Raw genomic sequence first — 22,783 nt, 5'->3', positions numbered from 1 at the left:
CACACACACACATGTACTTTCACATACATACTCAGTCAATGGGATTTAGACTGGAGTCCTCCCTCCCTCCTTCTCTACTCTAATCGCAGTGTTGTGGTTTTCTCGCTGTGGCTCTGTGGTTGTTTTCTCCTCCCTCTCAGGAAACTCTCTGTCTCTCTCTCTCTCTCTCTCTCTCTATCTCTCTCTCTTCTCAGTGTATATAAGTAAGCAGTGAGTAGGCTTTTTAGCAGACAGAGAAAAACTATGCTAGCGTACTGTAAATGCAGGGAGGTGTGTGTAGTGTATTGTCAGCCGCACGTTACTGAGGCACCGGCGTGGGATCTACAGGTGAGTTAACTTTAATTACTCTGTCTCAATATATTACACACACACGCTCACCACATCACCCTGTTCAATATATTACACACACATGCACTGCATCACCCTGTTGACATCAGCAAACTCTCAAAACAAAGTGTATGACAAAAGTAGGCACATTCCATCTTCTTATAGCATTTCTAAAATTATCTGTGCTGTACTCATTCATCTACGCTCTATAATTCACTGGGTTTTCTGCACAAACTTTCCATTCAAACTTAAGTGAGTGTTTTTGAATGGCATGCTTCATGCTGTGGCATGCTTCGTGATACTTTGTAGCAGCTAAAAGCTCTAATGGTGATATTAAGTTTCAATGAACTTTGAATGGGGCTGTACATGGATAATGTTTATTGAGAGCCATTATATTGAACATTTATTTGTGCAGGCTCTTTTTTCATATGTATAACAATAATTTGTTAGTAGTAGACAAGTCTTTTTATTGAATTTTTCAGAAAAACTTTTTTAACAGAGCAACTTAAACATATAAAAGAACAAAGTACATGAAAAAAATAGGAAAAAAATACAAGGTGAAATAATATTAATAAAAAAAATCAAATACAATTCAAGTATTTATAACAAATCTGTTCTCAAAATATGACAGGAATGGTCTACAAACTTTGAAGAATCTGTTATTTGAGCCTTGGGTGCAATATTTGAGTTTTTCTAGCTTTAGATATGCCATGACATTTTCTACCCATTTAGTATGTGTTGGTGGTTTAGTTGACTTCCACTGCAGAAGTATACGCCTTCGATTCAACAAAGAAGAGAAAGCTAGTGCATTTAATTGACCTGCTGGTAGTGCAAGGTTTTCAGGTGTCACGACAAATATTGCAATTACTGGATCTGGATATATCTCCTTTTCACATCTATAAGAAAAAGTCTCAAACACCGCAGACCAAAATAGTCTTAAGGATGGACACGTCCAGAACATATTTCCCAAGGTGGCCTCATCTCTATGGCACCTAGAACATGTTGGATCAATTTCTGGGAGTGTTCTTGACAATTTGCTTTTAGAAAAGAATTATCTTAAATTTAATAACCGTGTTTGATGCAAATAGATCTTGAGTGAATTTGCTTAATTTGTTTATTGCCAGACTGTCTCTGGAACTATACTTCCTAAGTCATCTTCCCACTGTTTCTTTGAAAAATCTAAAGACAGTACGGCTGCTCTTTAAATCAGACTGTACACTTTTGATATCAGACAACCCTAAGATGCACTTAGGTCAAAGATCTCAATCCAGCTGCTTATGGGAGGAGCTGAAAGTGTACTAAAATACCTTTTTACTAGGCTTCTTACCTGTAGATATCTGAAGAAATGTATATATATATATATATATATATATATATATATATATATATATATATATATATATATATATATATATATATATATATATATATACAGATATATAATCCGTATATCATCCGTTTTTTCTCACCCCTTCAGACCCGAATTATGTTCCATGTTTGTGAACTATGTAAAAGTATGTTTTCACAGTTGTTGAGGCTCTCATAAATGAGACCAAATTATGATAATAAAAATTCAACCCTCTTTAGGTATATATTTTCATCCATTTCAATGGACATCAAGTCAGAACAGTTGTACTTCCCAAACATTATACCTACATAATATACAAAGAAAACCATACATGATTTCTGGTATAATCTTTAAATTTATTTTTTTAAATAACAAACACTAAGATTGTTACATGTTTACTTTAATTATGAGGTTTTTGTTGTATAGATTACACCTTTTATATCTTCCTCATCACTCCACATAATGTCCACATCTGAGATATTTCCATCTGCTATATGCTCAAGGACTTCAAGATATATATATATATATATATATATATATATATATATATATATATATATATATATATATATATATATATATATATATATATATATATATATATATATATATTCTGCATATAAAAACTGTTTCAGCATCGAATTAGTACATCAGTATAATTTTATTATATAAAAAAGTAAAATTAGCCTCACTGGAGATTTAATTTCAGTAACAGATCTTGAACTCTTTGTACATCCTAATGGACAGAGATGTTTGGTTCATTCTTGATCTAAAGCTTGCAATGTTACAAAAGATTTTAAACTTTAATTAGTAAGTGCAATCCCTCCGTTTTACTTACAATCTATGACATACTGGCAAACTTACCAAAAAATTGGATTAAAAAAACATTGTAAATGTGGCTTACATCTGTGTCTGGATTAAAGTGATGCCCTGCTGCTTTTTTAGTGTAGTGGATTTGTTTCAAATTACAACATGCCAAGCCTTTCCACCATTTGATTGAATGACAATCATTCAATAGTATCTGGAAGCAGCCTTTATGATGCAAGCTGAAATTGCATCACTCAGAGATGCAATGTCAGACACAATGCACTCAATGGATCAAGTGAAATCACTGTGAAGGGTAAGGTTAGGGGTGGCGATAAGTGAGCCCATTAAAAAGCATTGGATGCTACTCAGATTGCATCTGAACCAAGTCTGCAGCCAGACCCCTTTACAATTGTTCACTCTTATGGACTGCAGGCTTTAAATGAAACCATGAAAAAAAAAAAAAAAAAAACGAGCTGACGTGTTGTCTTTTGTAATGGATAAAGGGTCTGAGGGGGTTAATGGTAATCTGTCTAAACACTGGATTTCTGTAAATAGTTATTGACTGGAATTTATTATTGATACATTCTACATCTTAATTATTACAACTAATTGTGGAAAGGGAATGTTTGAGGATGTTGTGACTTTTTAAATGTGAAAGTGGCAGGGCAAGCCCTTTCCGCAAAGGAAATCAAATGAAGGAAAACCTAATTAGTACATTCTATATATGCGTGTCCCTCAAAGGGTTTCATTTAAAGTTTACTGTCAGGAAATGTGCAGAGGCACCACTAAGGTCTCTGAAAAGTGACTCTGTAAATATTTTGAAGTGAGTTAATCAGAGGGAAGGGGTTTCAGATGAGATTATGTACTTCCGTATAAAGAGCTTCTCTTGGATGGCAGCCAGTCATACTGGAGAAACTGACAGCCACTAACATCAGTGTTTCCCAGGAACCCGTGATCACTTGTGGTATATGGTAAAAAATATAGTGTCATTATGCTATTTCACTGTTAGCATTACTCAGAGGTAGCTTTAAAAGTAGCTGTATTGTGTCAGTAGTTCCCAAAATAGGAATCTTTGATCTTGAAGAGATCACATGTTATTCTTTCTTCCTAAAGAAAGCCAAAACATCTCCTTCAGATTAACTTGACATAAAACAATGTATGTTTTCCATTGTGATTGAAACTCTCTTTTTAAAGGTATAGTTCACGCAAAATAAACATGCATAAAGTATTTTTTTTTACTGAGTAACAAAAAAGAAGATTTTTAGTTTTTAGATTTTAAATTTTTAGAATGTTAGAAATCTGTAACCATTTACTTCCATAATAGAAAAATCTAGTGCTATGGAAACCAATGTTACCAATTTCCAGCTTTATTCAAAGTATTTTAATTTATGTTCAATGTAAGAAACTCTTAATAAGTTTGGAATAAGTGTAGGGTGAGTAAACGATGACAGAATTATCAGTTTTGGGTGAACTATCCTTTTAAAGTCCTGTTTATCATTCAAGCATCGGATGTTTTTTTTAGCGATCAAGTTCAGAATCAATTTTCTGATGTTTAAAATCAATAAGTCTGATTTCAAAGCCTTTGATTCCAGTGACTTTGATTAAAAAAAAAAATCAAGTGGAAAATACCCACAATTGCACTGAAAGTTATGGATGTCACAGAATTCATTTGAGGCTATAGCAAATGATTAAACAAGAACCCTTACCTCACGTCATCCTTGGAGACACAGCTAATAAACACAGCTATCTTCTGAAGAGCCCTGAGGTTCCTGTACGCCAGTTCAAGAAACTTTTCTGTCTCCTGTTGTAAATCTGACTTGGTCATATTTATGTTTTCAATTTGGATCAAATTTACATTTGGATGCGATTGAATGAAGCTGCTTCGAAATTCTAGCATCAGGTTGACTCCATGCCTCTTGTGGTTTCTCTGAAGCCGTCGCCTAAAAGGTTTCTATAAAACCACTCTCACTAAGCCACATGTATCTTAATTATTGCCAGAAAGGGCTGAGGGTTTGAGGAAGCTCAAAGATAAATAAATCTATCTGAAATACAGGCACAATCTCTTCAATTCTCCATGCCCCACTGTTTTCATTGATGGCTAACCCTAAAGCTTCATGGAAAGTTTTATTCATTCCCCCCAATTGAATTCCCTTGCATATTTAGACATAATAAAACGTGGGATTCTTCCTTCTTTTCCATTTTTTAAAAACCTTTGTCATGGGCCCGTTCTGGATTACAGCTAAGTAAAGCATTTTATAATTGATCTGCGTGTGAAGGTATTCCATGCACAAAAGCCATGAAGATCATATGTGAAGCTCACTGCAAAGCAAAGGTCTTATTATGCAGGAAGTGGTTTAATTCTTCCCCCTCATGGCACAGGCCCGGCGCCAGTCTTAGGGGAAAAGGAGCTACAGCTCTCTCTTTCCACTCAATAACGCAACCACCATGGGGCTCCAGAATTTGCCTTCATCCGCAACATTCCACGCCATACCTCATTTTTCAACCTCTGATTTAACACATGACTGGCATTAATAACCTCACAATACATGTGTTACTGCTATGGTTACTAGTGATTGGTTCCATGCTTTACTCTGTTACCAGATAATCAGGAGTCTCTGATTACTCTCAAAAACATCCTGTTAGAGGTTTTAAATTTGAAGCCTTATAATAGGCCATAATTTACACCATCCGCAATGTAATAATCAAAGCCAGATTAAAACTTTGGAGAACTGTTCGTTGCATATACCTGCAAACTCGAGCTACCTTTACAAATGTATGAATGTCATTACATACACTAATTTAGCCAACCATGTGCCATTTATTATGTCTATATAGATCAAATAGTTCTGAATATAACACAAATGTATCTGGGCACAGAAACATGTTCATAGCTAAAGTGACAAATGTCCTTATTATGCCAGACTGGTTAATAGTCAACCCAGGCTCTTTCTGAAAATGTACCAATATATACAGTTCTGGAGAGCACCAAATACATCCCAGGAGCTATGTTTTGTATGCCTTTGAGATCGTGGGCTCTATTTTAACGATATTGGTGCAAAGCTTAAAGGGCATGGCACAAAAGCATTAAGAGTGTGTCCAAATCCACTTTTGCTATTTTAAGGATGGAAAAATATGCTTTGCGTCACGGCGCTTGGTCTAAAAGGGTTGTGTTTATTCTCTTAATGAGTTATGAGTGTGTTTTGAGAATAAACCAATCAGAGGCTCATCTCCCATTTCCTTTAAGAGTCAGTTGGGTCATGCCATGTCGCATTTGCTATTTACATGGCGGACTTTGTAAGAGAAAAACAAAATGCTTCACTAGTGAGAAAACGGTTAAACAGATCATCTGCAATGCAAGGATAAAAAACGTGCCTCCTCCATTGTGGTCATATCCAAACACATGTCCTTTACTCCACGTGGTTCAAAACCTGACAGGTGGACAAATCTAAGTTTTTTTTATTTTTTTTTTATAAAACAAATATAAATATGCATATAATAAAAATACAAATACTAAAACTACTACTACTACTACTTATACTGCTAATAATAATAATAACATTGTACAAAGCAAGTTGTCATGGTTGTGCTGGTCTGAAAATAGAAACACATCACAGCAAACACGTCTTGTGCCTTATTTTGCCAGTTGTATGATAGGGCCCTTTAAATTTCTCTCACGAATGCCATTTGTGCCTGCTGTTCTCATGAAAATTCACCAGAGGCCACTGTTGACTGACTGACTGACTGACTGACTGACTGACTGACTGACTGACTGACTGATTGACTGACTGATTGACGGACTGACTGATTGACTGACCAAAATTCCTCCTACCCTAAATCCAACCTATAGTGCTTTCAAAAGCACTAATTGACCCGCTCACCCACTTCCCTAAACCCAACCAACTAAAAAGAAAAGCCCTCGCCTGGTTTTCACCACGTTTTCAGATTTTTTCACATTTTCACCATTAATTTAAATGTTATTTACTTGTTTATTTATTTATTTATTTTTTGGCTTCTGTTTTTGTCCTACCCACTTTCTGGAACCGTTCTTCACCAGACTCGAACCCCGTTGTTGTGGTCACCTCCTCTCTGTGTCTCAAGTCATACATGGTGTCTTAACCGGACAAACTGGCAACAGCGAGAAAGTTGTCCTTTGTAGCAGTAAGATGTTAAGAAATGGTGTCATACAGTCCCGTAGCGTAGCTCCTTAGACAAAATGCAGCCATACAGTACATATTTCTGGCTGCATAAACAGAAATTTATATAGGGCTAAGTTTTCAGAATGAGCTTATGTTGTTAATATTCATTGCATTGCACAGACAAAAAATAAGAAAACTGTAAAAAAAAGCTAGAATTTGCAGAAACGTGGTTATTGCCATGAAATTCATACCCTTTACCTTTGTCTTGTCTGTTGATGCTCTGGCATTTGGCAGAAGCAGCTATGATTATGGCTATGTGGGCGCCACACTGGTGAGAGTATGTGGCTGGATTTGGCCATTACCCTTGTGGTTAACTCTGGTCTGACTGATGACTGCAATCCCCAAACTAACTTTTGACTCATAGTCAAACCAAGCTGAAGTACAAAATGTTATGTTTACACTTGACCTCTCCCTTCTTTGCACATTTACCTTGGCTCAAGACTTAGGACAAGGGTCATCACATCTATCTTATTAAATGAACACATTACAGCAGTTCCTTACAGTCACTCTGGTAAAAAAACACAAAAATTTGTTCACATTTGTTGTCTACTATCATTAAATTCCATTTGTTTTTGAAGTTTTGGCCATATTTTTAGGCCAATTACAATAAAAAACAACCATGACATTTTTTCAGTCACACAGTTTTTCAAACAAAGCTAAAGTAAAACATAAAAGCACTGCAATGTTTTGTTTTTTAATCTTTATTTGAGACAGTGACTTGGTATTGATTCTTATAATTTATCTATAAGTCTCTGTTCATATTCAACCATATATATTCTCTAATATATATTCTATTGTAGTCTTATTAAAAAAACTCCATTAACTGACAAAAAAAAATAGAGACCAAATCTTGGGAGAATCCAGGCTCAGTTGGGGGACCAGTTCTCCAGGCAAGGCTGCAGTCCAAAATACACTAGTGGCTTTGAGAAGGTTGCATCTTAACAACAACAAATGCTCACCAAGTAGGTCCTGGGCAGGTGTTAAGAGAAGCCAAAAGGGATCAATTTTGAGACTGAGGTCTTTGCAGGAATCAGTCTTGCATTCCTAACACATCTTTGTCCTTTATGGGGTATAATAAGTTTGTCCACTGTTCACAACAACCATATGCTTTGAATAGAGACTAGATCCAGAATTACATGAATCTTAGGATCAGGTGAAACAAACAGACAAACATGAGTGTCAAGGCCTTTCTTGTCTTTTTGGATAGTGTTCCTGTTCTGGGTGCACTAAATAATGCAGCCTAACAATCCCTGAGGAAATTTTAATTTTAAAGGTTTGCATTTGGGTTTTATTTGTATGCTATTGCAAAGAGGTGTGTCTTTAATCTAGATTTAAACTGATCATGTGTTTCTGTTTTCCGAACCGTGCTATAAAGGCTTTTCCTGAGTTAAACTGTCAGGTATGAAAAGGATTTACTACTGCCAACAGTCTATTTAGATGTTCTAGGTGTAATCAGCCATAATTAAGTTAATGTAATGAGTGTGAGGGGCTGTAATACAACAGGAGCTTACTCTAATACTGCAGAGCTAAGCCAAGAACTTTGTAAGTAAACAACAGGATTTTAAAATGCATGCAATGCTTAATAGTAAGGCAATGCAAAGCTGACAGAACCAGACTAATATGATCATATTTCTTAGCTCTCAAAGAATTCTTGCCCAGATTTGGCAAACAACTAGTACAGCAGGTGTTTGTCAGGTACTGGCATATAGCATGTGGGCCAAACATGGCTTGGGTTTGACAGTGGTAAAATCAAGTGTGCCGCAAGCCTACGTTTGAGTGAAGGTTTCGGCCGTTAGATCGCCCCCTGGGGGCTGGCTGCAGTACAAGTCATAAAGCCCGCCTCCTCCGTGTTAATGAAGGAGACTTGAGCCCAAATAAAAAAAAATATTACACTTGCAATAAAATGTCCCGAAAGATAGTTCTGGTCGATTAAGGCACTGGTTATTGTGCTGAAATAGGTGCAGATCTTCATTTTTGTAAACAGTTTGTTTTTAGCAGTAATTTAATGCTGGGCGTGTCATCGTGATTGACAGCTGTGATTGACAGTTTCTCAAAGCGCGGCGTCTGAGCTTCGGCAGGAGACTGAAGTAGACTGAAATGTTATTATTCGATTTCTGTGTTATTTTACCATGACAATATGAGTTCAGCAGTAAACTATAGTTTCTGACATACATGATCCTGGTGGAACACAGTTTATTCGCTAAGTTCAGGGCTTTTTTCGGGCTTTATTAGTTTGCTGATACACGCCTCGCCACCCAGATAGCAAAACACAGTTCCGGCTAGATTCTCGCCTGCCGGAGACTTATCTCTTAGAGCTCAGACTGACTAATGTTACCTCTGCTGGACCTACTCCGGATGCCTGGACTCACTGCCCGATTCCAGTCCGAGTCAATCGAGCCAGATGCGGCGGCCGAGCGAGCAGGCGCTGCCGCATGCGAGCCGGAATCAGCCCGCGACGCCGCGAGTAAGTTATGCGCTGCGGCCTGGAGCTGGCGCGATTGAATATATAAAACCCTCATATTTGTTAACGTTATTACATCCATTTGTGTTGATATGACAGCAAACGCATGCTGAGAAGTTCGGGGGGCGTAGTTGATTTTACATAAAGCGTTTGATTGGAAGCTCGACTCTGCTCATTTTCGCGGCTCCTCCTCTGGCTCCATCAGACAATCCTTCTGCGCATGTCTGGCTCCAATTTCAGCAGTCTTTTGCGACAGTTTGTGCCCGTCAAGCAGGCGTTTTGCCCTCAAGGCGTTCAATGGGAAAAAGGGCTGTCGCGTCGTCCATATTTTTTACAGTCATTGGGTAAAATGCTTCATGGGTTTAACAAATTCATTGCAAGGGTGACACACTAACATATCTGGCCCAATTCAGATCCATTTATGGTTTATTAACTTTGCTGAAACTTGGCCCAGATATGGTCCTTGTTTGGCCCTTGTATGGAAGCCAAACTTGGTCCAATCATGTACCGTAATTCACTACGGCATGTGTGCCAACAAAAGCTGAATGTGTGGGCCAAATCTGGGCTAGAGAAATTTTACTATGTGGGTAGTCAGTGCTCTGGCTGCAGCAATTTGGAAAGGGGTCTGGATACAGACCTGGAGCAGACATAATCTGAGCTGCATGCAATGCACTTTAATGGACTCACCTAAACCCAACCCTAACCATACCCCTCACAGTGATGTCATTGAGTGCATTGTGTGACATTGCATTGCTGAGAGATGCAATCTCGGCTTGCATCATAAAGGCTGCTTCCAGATACTACTGAAAAGTATAGGGTGAAATATAGTTGGGTGAAATTAAAGGGAACACGTGGTGGTGGGTAGTGCTATGGCCTCACAGCAAGAAGGTTGCTGGTTTGAGTCCCGGCTGGGTCAGTAAGAATTTCCTGTGTTTGTGTGGGTTTGTTTGTTTGTTTGTGTGGGTGCTCTGTTTTTCCCCACAGCCCAATGACATGCGCCATAGGTGAATTGAATCAGTGCACAGTGGCCACAGTGTATGTGTGGGTGTGAATGCAAGAGATTATGGGTGTTTCCCAGTGCTGGGTTGCAGCTGGAAGGGGATCTGCTGCTTAAAACATATGCTGGATAAGTTGGTGGTTCATTCTGCTGCGGTTGACCCTGATTAATAAAGGGACTAAACCAAAACAAAATTGAATAAATTAATGAATGTATATTTATTTAAACAATTATCAAACTGTTGGATTTGTCAATTGTTTAACTATTTGGGAGTTGAGAAAACCCAGCACATTTTAGAGCAGGACGAGGTAATTTACAGACAGCCCAATCTGGATTAATTTTGTCACCTTTTTGTGCTCTTGTGGTAATTTGTCATTGCTAAGCAAACATCAGCTGCATTTTTTATTTCTTGCTGGGGTCTGTCCCCAGCAAGAAATAAAAAATGCAGCTGATGTTTGCTTAGCAGTGACAGTGTGCTCAGGCTATACTTTGAAAACAATTTACAGCATTTAAAAGATATAGCAAGATGCAGCATCTCACCCAGAGTGTGAAAGACTACACTTTGCATTGTGTAAATGGCAGATGGTCCTTTTAGCAGCATGACAAATAAACATATTAAAATTGTAAAGGAAAAAAAAGTGTTCCAATAACAATGAAGAACACTGTCATCACATCATGAGTTTACAGATTGTGCACTGCCTCTACAGTAATGAAAGCTGACTGATTTCCACAGTGAATCTTTTACTAACATTGTGTACTAATTATGTTTTTGTTGTTGTTGTCGTGATGAGAGGATTTGTCTGTGCATAGGTAAATTGCTGTGTCATGTTGAGCAGTAAGAATGACCAACTAGTTAATGCTACTACTATACCATCACTGCTACTAGTACAACAACTACTTGTAGTAGCAGTAGTAATAACAACAACAATGATACCTTTTTATATACCCTGATTAAATGTACAAAATAAAGAAAAAAAAAGTTTAATCTTGTAGGGCTAAAGAGGCAACGCAGTAAGTAGTGCTGTCGCCTCACAGCAAGAAGATAGCTGGTTTGAGCCTCGGCTAGGTCAGTTGGCGTTTCTGTGTGGAGTTTGCATGTTCTTCCTGCGTTTGAGTGGGTTTCCTCTGGGTGCTCCAGTTTCCCCCACAGTCCAAAGACATGTGGTACAGGTGAATTGGTTAAGCTAAATTGTCTGTAGAAAATGAGTGTGTATTGGTGTTTTCCAGAGATGAGTTGCAGCTGGAAGGGCATGCGCTGCGTAAAACATATGCTAGACAAGTTAGCGGTTCATTCTGCAGTGGCGACCCCCGATTAATAAAGGGACTAAGCCGGAAAGAAAATGAATGAATGATATAGGCCTAAGGAATTATGAAATATTGAAATATAACACTGGTCTATATTTAATGGTGCTCAACATATCTGAGAATAAATGCATTTTGTCAAGGTGTTAATCCACTCTTTTATTATCATTTTCAGTATGATTTTTTAAAGACATGCCAGGCCAGCCTTAGCAATGAACAGCATTTTAAAATCAGTAAAACCGCTGAAATTTTCTTAAATAAAGTCTTATTATGCAAATTGTAATTTGTGGCCTTTCGCATTTTGCATGGTTTAAATGTAGCCCTCTTGGCCTCTGAATTTAAATACACCTGTTTTAGAGCATGCCAGCACCAAAACCTATTCAGGAAAACATTGCAGAGTTATTATTATCCAAATAAACTACAGAATAATAAGTAAACTCATGAATGAAAAAATAATAATAAAAACCATCTTTATTATATGTATTAATTTATTATTATATCATTTTTTGGCATTGTTTGAATATGAATAATTAATTATTTTATTTATTTTATTTATTTTTTAACTTTAATTAATGAATGAATCAATCGCTGAGTTAATTAATTTCTTTTTCAACGGGGAATTGACTGGATTAGGAAATGTAAACCTAAATGTGAGTTTGATAAGTATAATAAGAAAAATCAATCAATCACTGAGAGATGCAATCTCGGCTTGCATCATAAAGGCTGCTTCCAGATACTACTGAAATATTTTAATCCAGCTGAAGTTGCAACCACCAAGTAATGCATTACAACAATTTATTCGTGAGGTCATGAGGTCCTGAATGAGTTTTTCTACATTAGACATTGTTTGCATATGTCTTATGTGAATTATGTTAGCATATGTCATCAAGTGGAATTGTAGGGAATAGTAAACAAAGATTTGAGAATTAATTAATCTACAGTTTTAGAATACATATAATTGTATGAATGCATGAGTCAATAAGTTACTCATTAAGAGAGGGACTTACTGCCACCTACTGGTTGTGGTCATATTTATTTACGATGTCAGGCTTAAAATAAATGCAGGGTTGTTTCAACTTAAAGTAGGGTGAAATATAGTTGGGTGAAATTAAAGGGAACACTTGGCGCAGTGGGTAGTGCTATGGCCTCACAGCATGAAGTTTGCTGGTTCGAGTCCCAGTTGGTTCAGTAAGAATTTCCTGTGTTTGTGTGGGTTTGTGTGGGTGCTCTGGTTTTCCCCACAGCCCAACGACATGCGCCATAGGTGAATTGAATCAACTAAAGTGGGCACAGTGTATGTGTGGGTGTGAATGCAAGAGATTATGGGTGTTTCCCAGTGCTGGGTTGCAGCTGGGAAGGGATTTCTTTTTCAATGGGGAATTGACTGGATTTGGAAATGTAAACCTAAATGTGAGTTTGATAAGTATAATAAGAAAAATCTATCAATCAATAAATCAGTCAATTAGTCTTCAACGTTAAAGCTGCAGTCACACTGGGCTTATCTCCCTATAGACTTTCATTCATACGCACGCGAATGCATCAGACCAGAAACGCAAGGTCATGCGTCAAGTTTCGCAGGTTGCTGCGGTGCAAAGTTCAAGGATGAATCGAGGATCAAAACATGACATCTCTTGACAGAAATTTAAAACATGGAGCAATCGCTCGCTTTTCTAAATGTCTAATAAGCTTGTTTAATCCCGCCCCTTTTTGCAGGGCAGCATGAAAAAATATTGCATGCTCAAACTTTAATGTGACCGCAGCTTTACTTGGCCTAATCTAATTAATTTCGAATTTAAAAAAGTCAAGTTCATACTTATTTTGTTTCTGAAATATGTCACAGGAATGATGCAGAAATGGGATGGTTGCATATGAGATTTCATATTGACAATTGCTTAACTGAATGGCTTGTAGTAGTGAAAACAGTGCGTCATGATGCCTCAGGCAAAAATTCATCAGCTGATTTTAAATATGCACGCTATTGGATAGCCACTGTACCTACCACAAACAGTTGTTTATTGTGTTGTTGTTGTTTTTTGTCTTTTTACAGGATGATTGACAGTTGCCTGTGCTGAGTCACACAGCAGAATGCCTGGTGTGCCCTGCGGGGCCTTGCAACACCACACTGTGCCTGTAGCCTGTGCCATCATCTGTTCCTGGCTGTTGATCCTGGTCCATTCTGTCCTTTGCCAGAAACCTGCAAAGTTGCCTCTGGTGGGCCGCAAGCCTTTCCTGGCTGCCTGGAATGCTCCACTGGATATGTGTACATTGAAGTACAATATTAACGTCAGCCTTGATATTTTCCACATCAGCGGCAGTCCACGAGCCGTCCACACGGGCCAGAATGTCACCATCTTTTATGCTAATCGTCTGGGCTACTACCCTTTCTACAATGAGCAAGGGGTTCCAATCAACGGAGGCCTACCTCAGAACACCAGTCTTGAAGCACATCTTCGCAAAGCCCGAAAAGACATAGCGCACTTCATTCCTTCGGAAGATTTCCGTGGCCTGGCTGTGATCGACTGGGAGTTTTGGCGGCCACAGTGGGATCGTAACTGGCACAAAAAAGACATTTACCGGAAAAATTCACGTGAACTGATTGCACAGGCCTACCTTAATGTGACAGAGGAACAGGTGGAGGAGCTGGCACGCTTGCGCTTTGAGAAAAGTGCCATGGAGTACATGCAGAGCACGCTGCAGCTCGGTACACAAACTCGCCCACATGGACTTTGGGGTTTTTATCTCTACCCTGACTGTCACAATTATAACATACATGAACTCAACTACAGTGGCACATGCCCTCAACGGGAGAGCGAACGTAATGACCAGCTGTTTTGGTTGTGGAACAGCAGCACTGCCCTTTTCCCGGCGCTCGCTATACGTAAGGGCCACACAGACAGCATTCGCAACCTGCACTTCTCGCAGAACAGGGTACTAGAGTCATTGCGACTGGCCTCACTTACCTCACTTCCCTATGAGCTGCCTACGTATGTGTACACGCGGCTGGGGTATAGAGATGAAGCAATGGCCTTCCTGACACAAGTAAGTAAATCCGTTCAATATATTTAAATATATATATATATATATATATATATATATATATATATACACTTACTTAAAATATATGCAAAAACATATACTAATATACTGTACATCCTCAAGTTAATATGATTTTATGTTATTCTCAACTTTCTGGTTGTTATATATATATATACATAGCATAATTGCACAAACAGCTACAGTAACATTGAGGGGGTATTTGCACACTGACTTTTAATTTCAGTCAGTCAGCCCCAGGGATTACGGTGAATTGTCATCCCATACAAAATCGATGTGTTTTAAAATGTGATTTCTTTCAAAAACAATGATCTTCACTGCCTGGCTGAGATATGATATAAAGTGTGTATCATACCAAACAAGAAGCACTGCATTAAATTTTATTTTTCCATGCCATGTCTTCAAATATGGAAATTAATTTACCCCTGTATTTTCAGTGGAGTTTTTACGCAAGCCTGCTGCTAATGATGGCTTTTGTCTCTTTTTACACTTTAACAACCAAATGGATGCTTAAGTCTATTTAACTGATTATATTTGAATTATATTACAACATCAATGCTGTAAAATGAACCTTATGAAATTGAAATTATTCACATAAACCTTTCACTGGAAGCTCATTATAAGCTGAAAAACACTAGCTGTGCATGTAGCCCATTCTACACCACACTCTGTATGCATAAACTGATCTGAGTCTAAAATCAATAGCTCCCTCTTGTGGTCTAATAGAGTACATAGACAACATTAAAGAGTTGTTGCTAAAAAGTGTGTCACTATCACAATGACTTGTAAATAATAAAATAAATCCATTTCCATTCAAATAAACGGTCTGTAAAAACACATTTTAATGACATTATATACAAAATTTTGATTTTACAGAAGGACTTGATTCATACAATAGGAGAAAGCGCTGCTTTGGGAGCTGCAGGATTTGTCATTTGGGGGGATCTTAACCTCACATCCTCAAGGGTGAGAATTTTAACCCTGTTTCCTAAATATCTTTAAATAGGTTGACATTAGAACTGGCATGCAGAATGTATTTGACTAGCCAAGACTGCTGTTTCAAATAGCCTACATTATTGTGTGCATAAGGAGAAAATGTATTAATTTATTATTATCATATACTTTTTGGAAATGTTTTATTTTCTTCAACCCCCTTGCCTTTTTTACTATGGTGTTCCACAGGGATCTGTTCTTGTCTTTTTCTAGGCTCAATAATTACACACAAAACACAAATAACTTCAACGGTTATGACCTCCAACTATATCTTCCATTAAACATAGATATATTAAATATGACAATATATGCAAATCATGTATATGCCATTTAAAAACTCATAGTCAGATTTCAAACACACACACATACATACATGCAGCATATATGTATTTTTTCAAATTGCAAAATGATCATTTACATCACATGAACGGCCAACTTATCCAGCATGTTGTACACAGTAAATGCCCTTTCAGCTGCAACCCAGTACTGGGAAACACCCATACACAGACACAATACAGCCAATTTAATTTAATACACCTGTACTGCATGTTTTTAGACTGTGGAACAGCAGAATGCACAGGGAGAACATGCAAACTCCACACAGAAATGTCTACTGATTCAGCCAGGACTCGAACCAGTGACCTTCTTGCTGTGGGACAATAGTGCTAACCACTGAGCCACTGTGTCGCCCCTACATATGTACATTCATTTAATCATTCTCTTTCCTACTTAGTCCCTTTATTATTCAGGGGTCGCCACAGCAGAATGAACTGCCAACTTATCCAGCATATGTTTTACACAGTGGATGCTTTTCCAGCCGCAACCCAACACAGGGAAACATCCATACTTGCAAACACACATGCGCACTATAGCCAATTTAGCTTATTCAATTCATCTATATTGCATGTCTTTGGATTGTGGGGGAAACTGGAGTACGGGCGAACACGAGAAGAACATGCAAACTCCACACAGAAATGTCAACTGACTCAGTCAGGGCTCGAACCAGCAACCTTCTTGCTGTGAGGTGATCGCACTACCCACTGCACCACTGTGATGCCACATATGTACATATATGTTAAAAATATATCAGCAATAATTGTATGGGTGTGTTCGTATATGATCATAATTATATCAGTCATGAGAGGAGAAGATCTCTGGAAAGTCAAGTTCTTGAAAGTCAAGTTTCTTTTTCAATAACTGAATGAAAAAGAAACCTACTAAATGCTAATGAATCTATTGAAAGTGTGGTTTATTAGCCTTCACAATAAAAAAAATAATAATATCTTGTTTTTGAAAGCATGTAAAAGTAGTAGATTCATCTTATATTAGAGACAAAAGTAAAGAATTTTCTTATAGTAAAGATCTGGACATTGGAATCCATGCTTTAATTTCCTCTCAACTGTATTACTGTAACTATTTGTATCATTTCCTACCCCAAGCTACCTCAAGTGTCAGTTACAGATGGTGCAAAAAGTAGGAACCAGGCCCGTGCAGAGACCGTCCAAAGGGCATGTGCAGGATAAATTTTTGGAAGAGCGGGGTGGGGGGTGGGGGGCGGGGGGGCGGTTGGGATTGGGATTGGTGCAGATCTGCAGAGTGGATGCGCGCGTACTGAAGAGCGGTGTTATCCGCGAGTAAGCTGTGTTGTCGCACGCGTACTCAAGAGCGGTGTTGTCGCGCGCCTACTGTGCCGCGTCGTGGGGGCACTTTTGATCATTTTGGAAGCGCACTTTCTATCCAAGACTAAAAAGGGCATGTGCACTGCACAAGTTGAGCCCTATGTGTGCACGTGCCTGGTAGGAACTATTGTTAACAGCAACTAAGAAAAGGTACCATATCTCCCCTCTCCTTGCCACATTGCACTAGCTTCCTATAAAAATTTTGAGTCAGCGTTAAGATCTTTTTTTTTTTCCGCAAACTAGGCACTGCATAATTCTTCCTTGGATTATGTAGTGTGATTAGGCCATACGCAGCCTATAAGTCATTAAGATCTTGCATTCAGATTTTTTTTTTATCTGTCCTTCGTGATTGTAAACCAAAAATTGATCAAGCATTCTCTCTGCCCTAATACTGTGAAACAGTCTACCTTTGAACATCAGCGTTTTTCTCTCTTTCTGGATGCTATTCAATCCAGCTTAAAGACCTATTTTTAATTTTTAGTATTTGAGGGATGCTGTGTGTGTACTTTGAATAGTTGATCTGTATAAATGTAATTTGATTTAGATACATATTTGCTCCTATATTTATGTTTTACTCACCCTATTTATGTTTAAAAAATTACAGACTTTTACCATAATTAGATTAATTTTGTTCTTTTTTTTATTAAGATGATTTTAATTAATTAGTAGCATAGTAGTATAAACAAATAATATACAAAAAATATCAAAATACATAGTTTTTTCATAATTTTCACAATTTCTCCAGTTGCCATTTATTTTGACCAGGTAGAATGTTTTAAATAGTATATAAAAATAAATACCATATGCTTCTCTCCATCTCGACTTGTTTTTCATTCCTGGTCAAAGGGATTTCCTTTAAGGCAGGCATATTAGTGGGTGTCTTATTTCTTCTCAGAATTCGTCCATTTTTCAGTCTTCCTTATTATTATTATTATGTTAGTAATGCCCATCTTTCAACAATCCAATCTGTGCTCTAAGAATAAAATCACGCCCTACATTTTTTTCTCATTCAGGACCCTTACATACGAAGACCCGGAAGGGACGTGATTGTGAGGGAAAAGCTGGTTAGGAGAAAAAAAACTGTGAGAGGAAAATGTTTATTTTTAAGAGTTGTTTTGCATTGCATTACATTACAAAACTGTTGTTCTACAAACACTTCTTGTTCACTTCATGTCAACCCTCCTTTTTTTGCCGGTATTTTCTCATATTTTACCATTCTCTTCTGCTATCAACCTGCTATCTGCTATCAATAACTTAGGTATTTTTCCATATTTCATCCATATTTTGGTTAAGTGTCCTACACTTTAGCTCTTCTTTAAATGGCATGTTGCATAGGAAGGGTGACGATGAAAAGAAAGTGAATGCAGAGATTTTTATATTAATTTCAGCGTGTTTTCAAGAATAAAAATATTACAACATACTTAACGATAGGATGATAGTGGGATAGAATGGTAAAATAAGGTAGAATCCCAGAAAAAAATGGCGCAGTTGACATGTATGAAGTGAACAAGAAGTGTTTGTGGAACAACAGTTTTACGAGGAAACGCAAAACATCTTTGCAATGTAATGCAAAACATTTTTGCGAGTGAACTCAAAAATGTATTTTCCTATCACTCTTTTTTTTTTCTCTCACCCAGTTTTTTTCTTTCACCTGTTTTTTTTCCTACCACCACGTCCCTTCTGGGTTTCCGTAATTTTAAGTGTTATGATAGCAGAAAAAAATAACTTTTAACGAGAGTGATGAACTGAATGTATTTAGACCTTTTTCTTGGCTGCTGCATGGAGGGTGCCATAGCGACCAGCGTCTTCAGGTAATTTGCGATCCGAAAATGGGTTTCAAGTGTTTGAGTGGATTACGGAGTGTTTTTGTGACACACAACTTTAAAAGATGTGTTAAAGCCGCTATAATCTGTCAGATGTGGTTCAAGCGCAAGAGAAAAACGTTCTCCTAATTCACATGTCGGCCGTCAGAAATAGAGTGTGTATGTGTGTTTGTGTGTGTGTTCCCATCCTGTCCGCGCGCAATACTTCACTGCATTATAGAGCAAACCAAGTTACTGGATAAAACTAAACAGGTATGCAAGTTATGCAATTTACACAAATGACCAAATAAAGTCAGTTAGTGATACTCCGCTGGCTGATTTGCATGTTGATTCTAATCGGGAGCTGTTTATGTTTCTTTTAATGTGTAGTATTTACCATGATATGTGTTTTTCAAAAATGGCACCTTATTTTCACTTTGTGACACTTATTAAATCAGTGTGTCAGTGGGACAGTACTGGCTACGTGTGTGTGTCAAACATCTAGGTGAATTACATTTGTTTGAGCTGGTTGTAGGTTTGAAAAAGAGAAAATGTTGACTGCGATGACGAGGCTTCATTTAAACAGCAGAAGATGCCGTCTGACAACGAGAGGAAAATGCCTCACAACAGTTGTTTTCTATCCCATTATAGCACATTTTTTAAAATGATCAGTCCAGGAGGTGGAGCTGATTGAAACTAGTATTAGTTCAAAGACGTAACTCTGATAAAATAGATTAAAACTATCAATTCAATGCTGTCCAAATATGACTGTTTATACGCATCTGGTTAATTTCTCGTTCTAAGAAAAAGGTCTATATATATGTCCATATATATGTTTTTTTTTTCTTTAGGGGATTAAACTAAACTAAACTAAATTAAAAATGCTGTTAGCTAAATAAGCTATACCTTTTGATTTCACACTTCATTAAATATCACAAGTTTTGTGTTTTCTTGTGATTCCTCAGCACAACTGTTCCAAAGTGAAGGCATTTATGAACCACAAACTGGGTCAGTACATCACTAATGTTACCCGAGCAGCAGAAGTCTGTAGCGACTTCCTGTGTCAGTCCAATGGACGCTGTGTCCGTCGAGACCCACAGGCACCGCACTACCTACACTTGAGCCGCAGCAGCTATCGGATCCTGTCTAACCGGAATGGCACATTCACTGTAACTGGCTGGCACTCACAACACGAGCTCCAACTGCTAGCCGACAGGTTCCGCTGCCACTGTTACCAGGGCTATGAGGGAGACCGCTGTGATAGCATAGAACCAGAGGAGACAGAGGAGGATAACATGATAAAAGAGAATGTGGATGGGGAGGATCAAAAGAAACTGGAGGACCACGAACACATGAGGGATACTGCTGTGCCTTTACAAAATGGCTTGATTCTGTACACTCTACTCCTCTTGTTGAACTTCGGTTTTATTTAGAGGTGAAGTGTGTCATTTATGCACCATTTGTATCATCAGGTGGAATTGCAATAAGAACAATAACCATTTTTAAAACATTCCCCTTATCTCTCATTGGCTGAACAAACAAATAGCCCTACCCAAGACTCACATCATATCACTGTTGTAATGTGGGGTTGTTTGGATTCATAAACCAACAGAGATTTAAAAAAGAGCTACAGAGTTAATGTTTATACTGTATTTGTTTTTCAGATACTTTTTTATACCTTTTTTGCAGGGCATAGCAGATATCTTTGGCCAAAGAATTCTTCGAACAACTGCTGCTATTACATTTAAATGTATTTTATACAATATTCACAAAATTATCATTGGAAAATAGATAAAGATGAAATACAAAATTTTAATAAACATAATACATTTACTACTTTTTTACATATACCTTTAAATGTACATTTACCAGATGTTTTTATATAAAAAAATACTTACAAATGAGAATAATAGAAGCAAATCAGACAAGCAGAATAGTATATATTGTGTGGTGCTGTGACAAGTCCCATATTTAAGTACTTTTTTGGAATGGAAATTCTCAAGCAGAATAGTCAGTTGGAAAATCAGCCTGCATCTAACATATTTATAGAAGTATTTTCTGGTCCCATGTTAAGCTTTTTTACAGTGAATCTTTAAAATGTACACACTTCACCTTTAAGTAAAAGTGGCCAAAGAGTCACTTGATGGCACATTTTGACTCAGTCAGGTTTTAATATTTGTGATTTTGCTAAATTATAATAGTTACAATGGTGCTGTATGCTAGATGCAAGCTTTGTTTGCACAGACTTCAGTCTGAATAGATTCTATGAAATGTTGAATGCTCATTGATTATTTTAATTTGTCATTGTTTTCTGATAGAAAAGATTCAATCTATGTAGACTGTTTTTACAAAACACTGACGACAACAACATGGCATATTTAAGCAAGATTATATCTAGCAGTGAGCACTTCAAAGTTGTGGAATGCTGGGTTTTCAAAATATATGATATATGATATACACATGTCATACTTTATATCTGAATCTGTCAAAAACATACATAACTATAGCCAAAATTAAATCAAATATTCACCATTATTTGACTTGGGCAAGTGGGGCAAAGTAATTTAGCCTATTGAATTTAACAAGATGTGCCTCAATTTTTTAAATTTTTTTAAGAAAAGCCGAATATAAAGTCATGTTCAGGTGTTCTCATATGCTCTCTTATGTAATCTATATTGACTGCAAATGTCAACACAACAAATTTTCATTATTTGAAACAATCTATTATATCACTCATCATTGCAAGCTTTAATCAAATTTGCACAATAGAAAAACTATGTAATCATCAAGTTATTGATGAGAAATCTCAGTGAACACAACCAGGGTTCAAGCTAGTTAAGTTTTATTAGAAAAGAAAGTACAAAACATCTACTTTTTTAGTACATTTTTTTTGATCCCCAAATTTCTTGTAATTCATGCTAAACCAAAAATTAATTGGTTGTATGTGTTTACACGTGTACGTTAGCATTTGCTAAACTACAGAAAGCTGTGGTGACTCATAATGATTGTATGTTAAACTGTGCTGTTTATTTTATGTAACTTTTTAATTCAGAACGAATGATACTGAAAACAAAAAGGTATATACCTCAATACTTTTCAGTACTTTGAAGAATTTTTATTAGCAGAGTCTGCGAATAGTTAAAAATTGAAATAGATATCTACATACTGTTTTAAATGTCCAGTATCAGGTTTAAAGATAACTGGACTCTTATTTTCTTACCTGTTTTGAGTACAGGTATAAACATTTTTCTAAAATACTGTATTTTGTAGCATGTAGACAGCAGTTTGTACTGGCCGTTATTATCACAGCCTTTATTATTGGAAAGTGTCTATTTTTCTTTTTACCTCAGTTCTAAAATTTACAGTCTTCAAATATTATTTTTTTCATCTCAATATGAGTCTTATGCAATGTGTTATTAAATACTTGATTTTTACTTTTTTTTTTTTTTTTTTTTCATTAAAGCAATACCATTAACCAAATACTCGAAGACAAATGTTGCCTGAATGTTGATGCACTGCAAATAAAAGATTGTAATCTGGTCTTGATTTTTATTGTCAAAATGTGTTTATGTTTTGTGTCTGATCATTACTCAAAGATCAAGAATTAAAAAAAATTCTTGCCTTTATTAAAATAAATCTGTAAAAAAAATCCCAGTATGGGTGTTACTTAATAAATAGTAAAGTCATCCTCTTTGGGTCATTGTGTGGCTGTACATTACAACTTCTGTTAAGCTTCAACTGACAGACAGATAGCATTACTCTACATTTTTCTGCAAAATATTCTGATGACACTGGCAAGTCATTCTGCCGTCGATGT

The 22,783-nt window shown here is 37.0% G+C and overlaps 1 protein-coding gene across 1 annotated transcript; it reads left to right on the top strand.

Moving 5' to 3' along the window:
* Nucleotides 1-225: 225 nt before the first annotated feature.
* Nucleotides 226-22,512, top strand: hyal4 (hyaluronidase 4). The gene is made up of 4 exons (XM_017354271.2): nt 226-327; nt 13,486-14,477; nt 15,369-15,458; nt 19,932-22,512. The coding sequence occupies exons 2-4, from the start codon at nt 13,524-13,526 to the stop codon at nt 20,397-20,399; spliced, it is 1,512 nt and encodes a 503-aa protein (XP_017209760.1). The 5' UTR covers nt 226-327; nt 13,486-13,523; the 3' UTR covers nt 20,400-22,512.
* Nucleotides 22,513-22,783: the final 271 nt, after the last annotated feature.

Source organism: Danio rerio, chromosome 25, assembly GCF_049306965.1.
Source record: "Danio rerio strain Tuebingen ecotype United States chromosome 25, GRCz12tu, whole genome shotgun sequence".
NCBI classification, from domain to species: Eukaryota; Metazoa; Chordata; class Actinopteri; order Cypriniformes; family Danionidae; genus Danio; species Danio rerio.
This window is presented reverse-complemented; position numbering and strand designations above follow the sequence as displayed.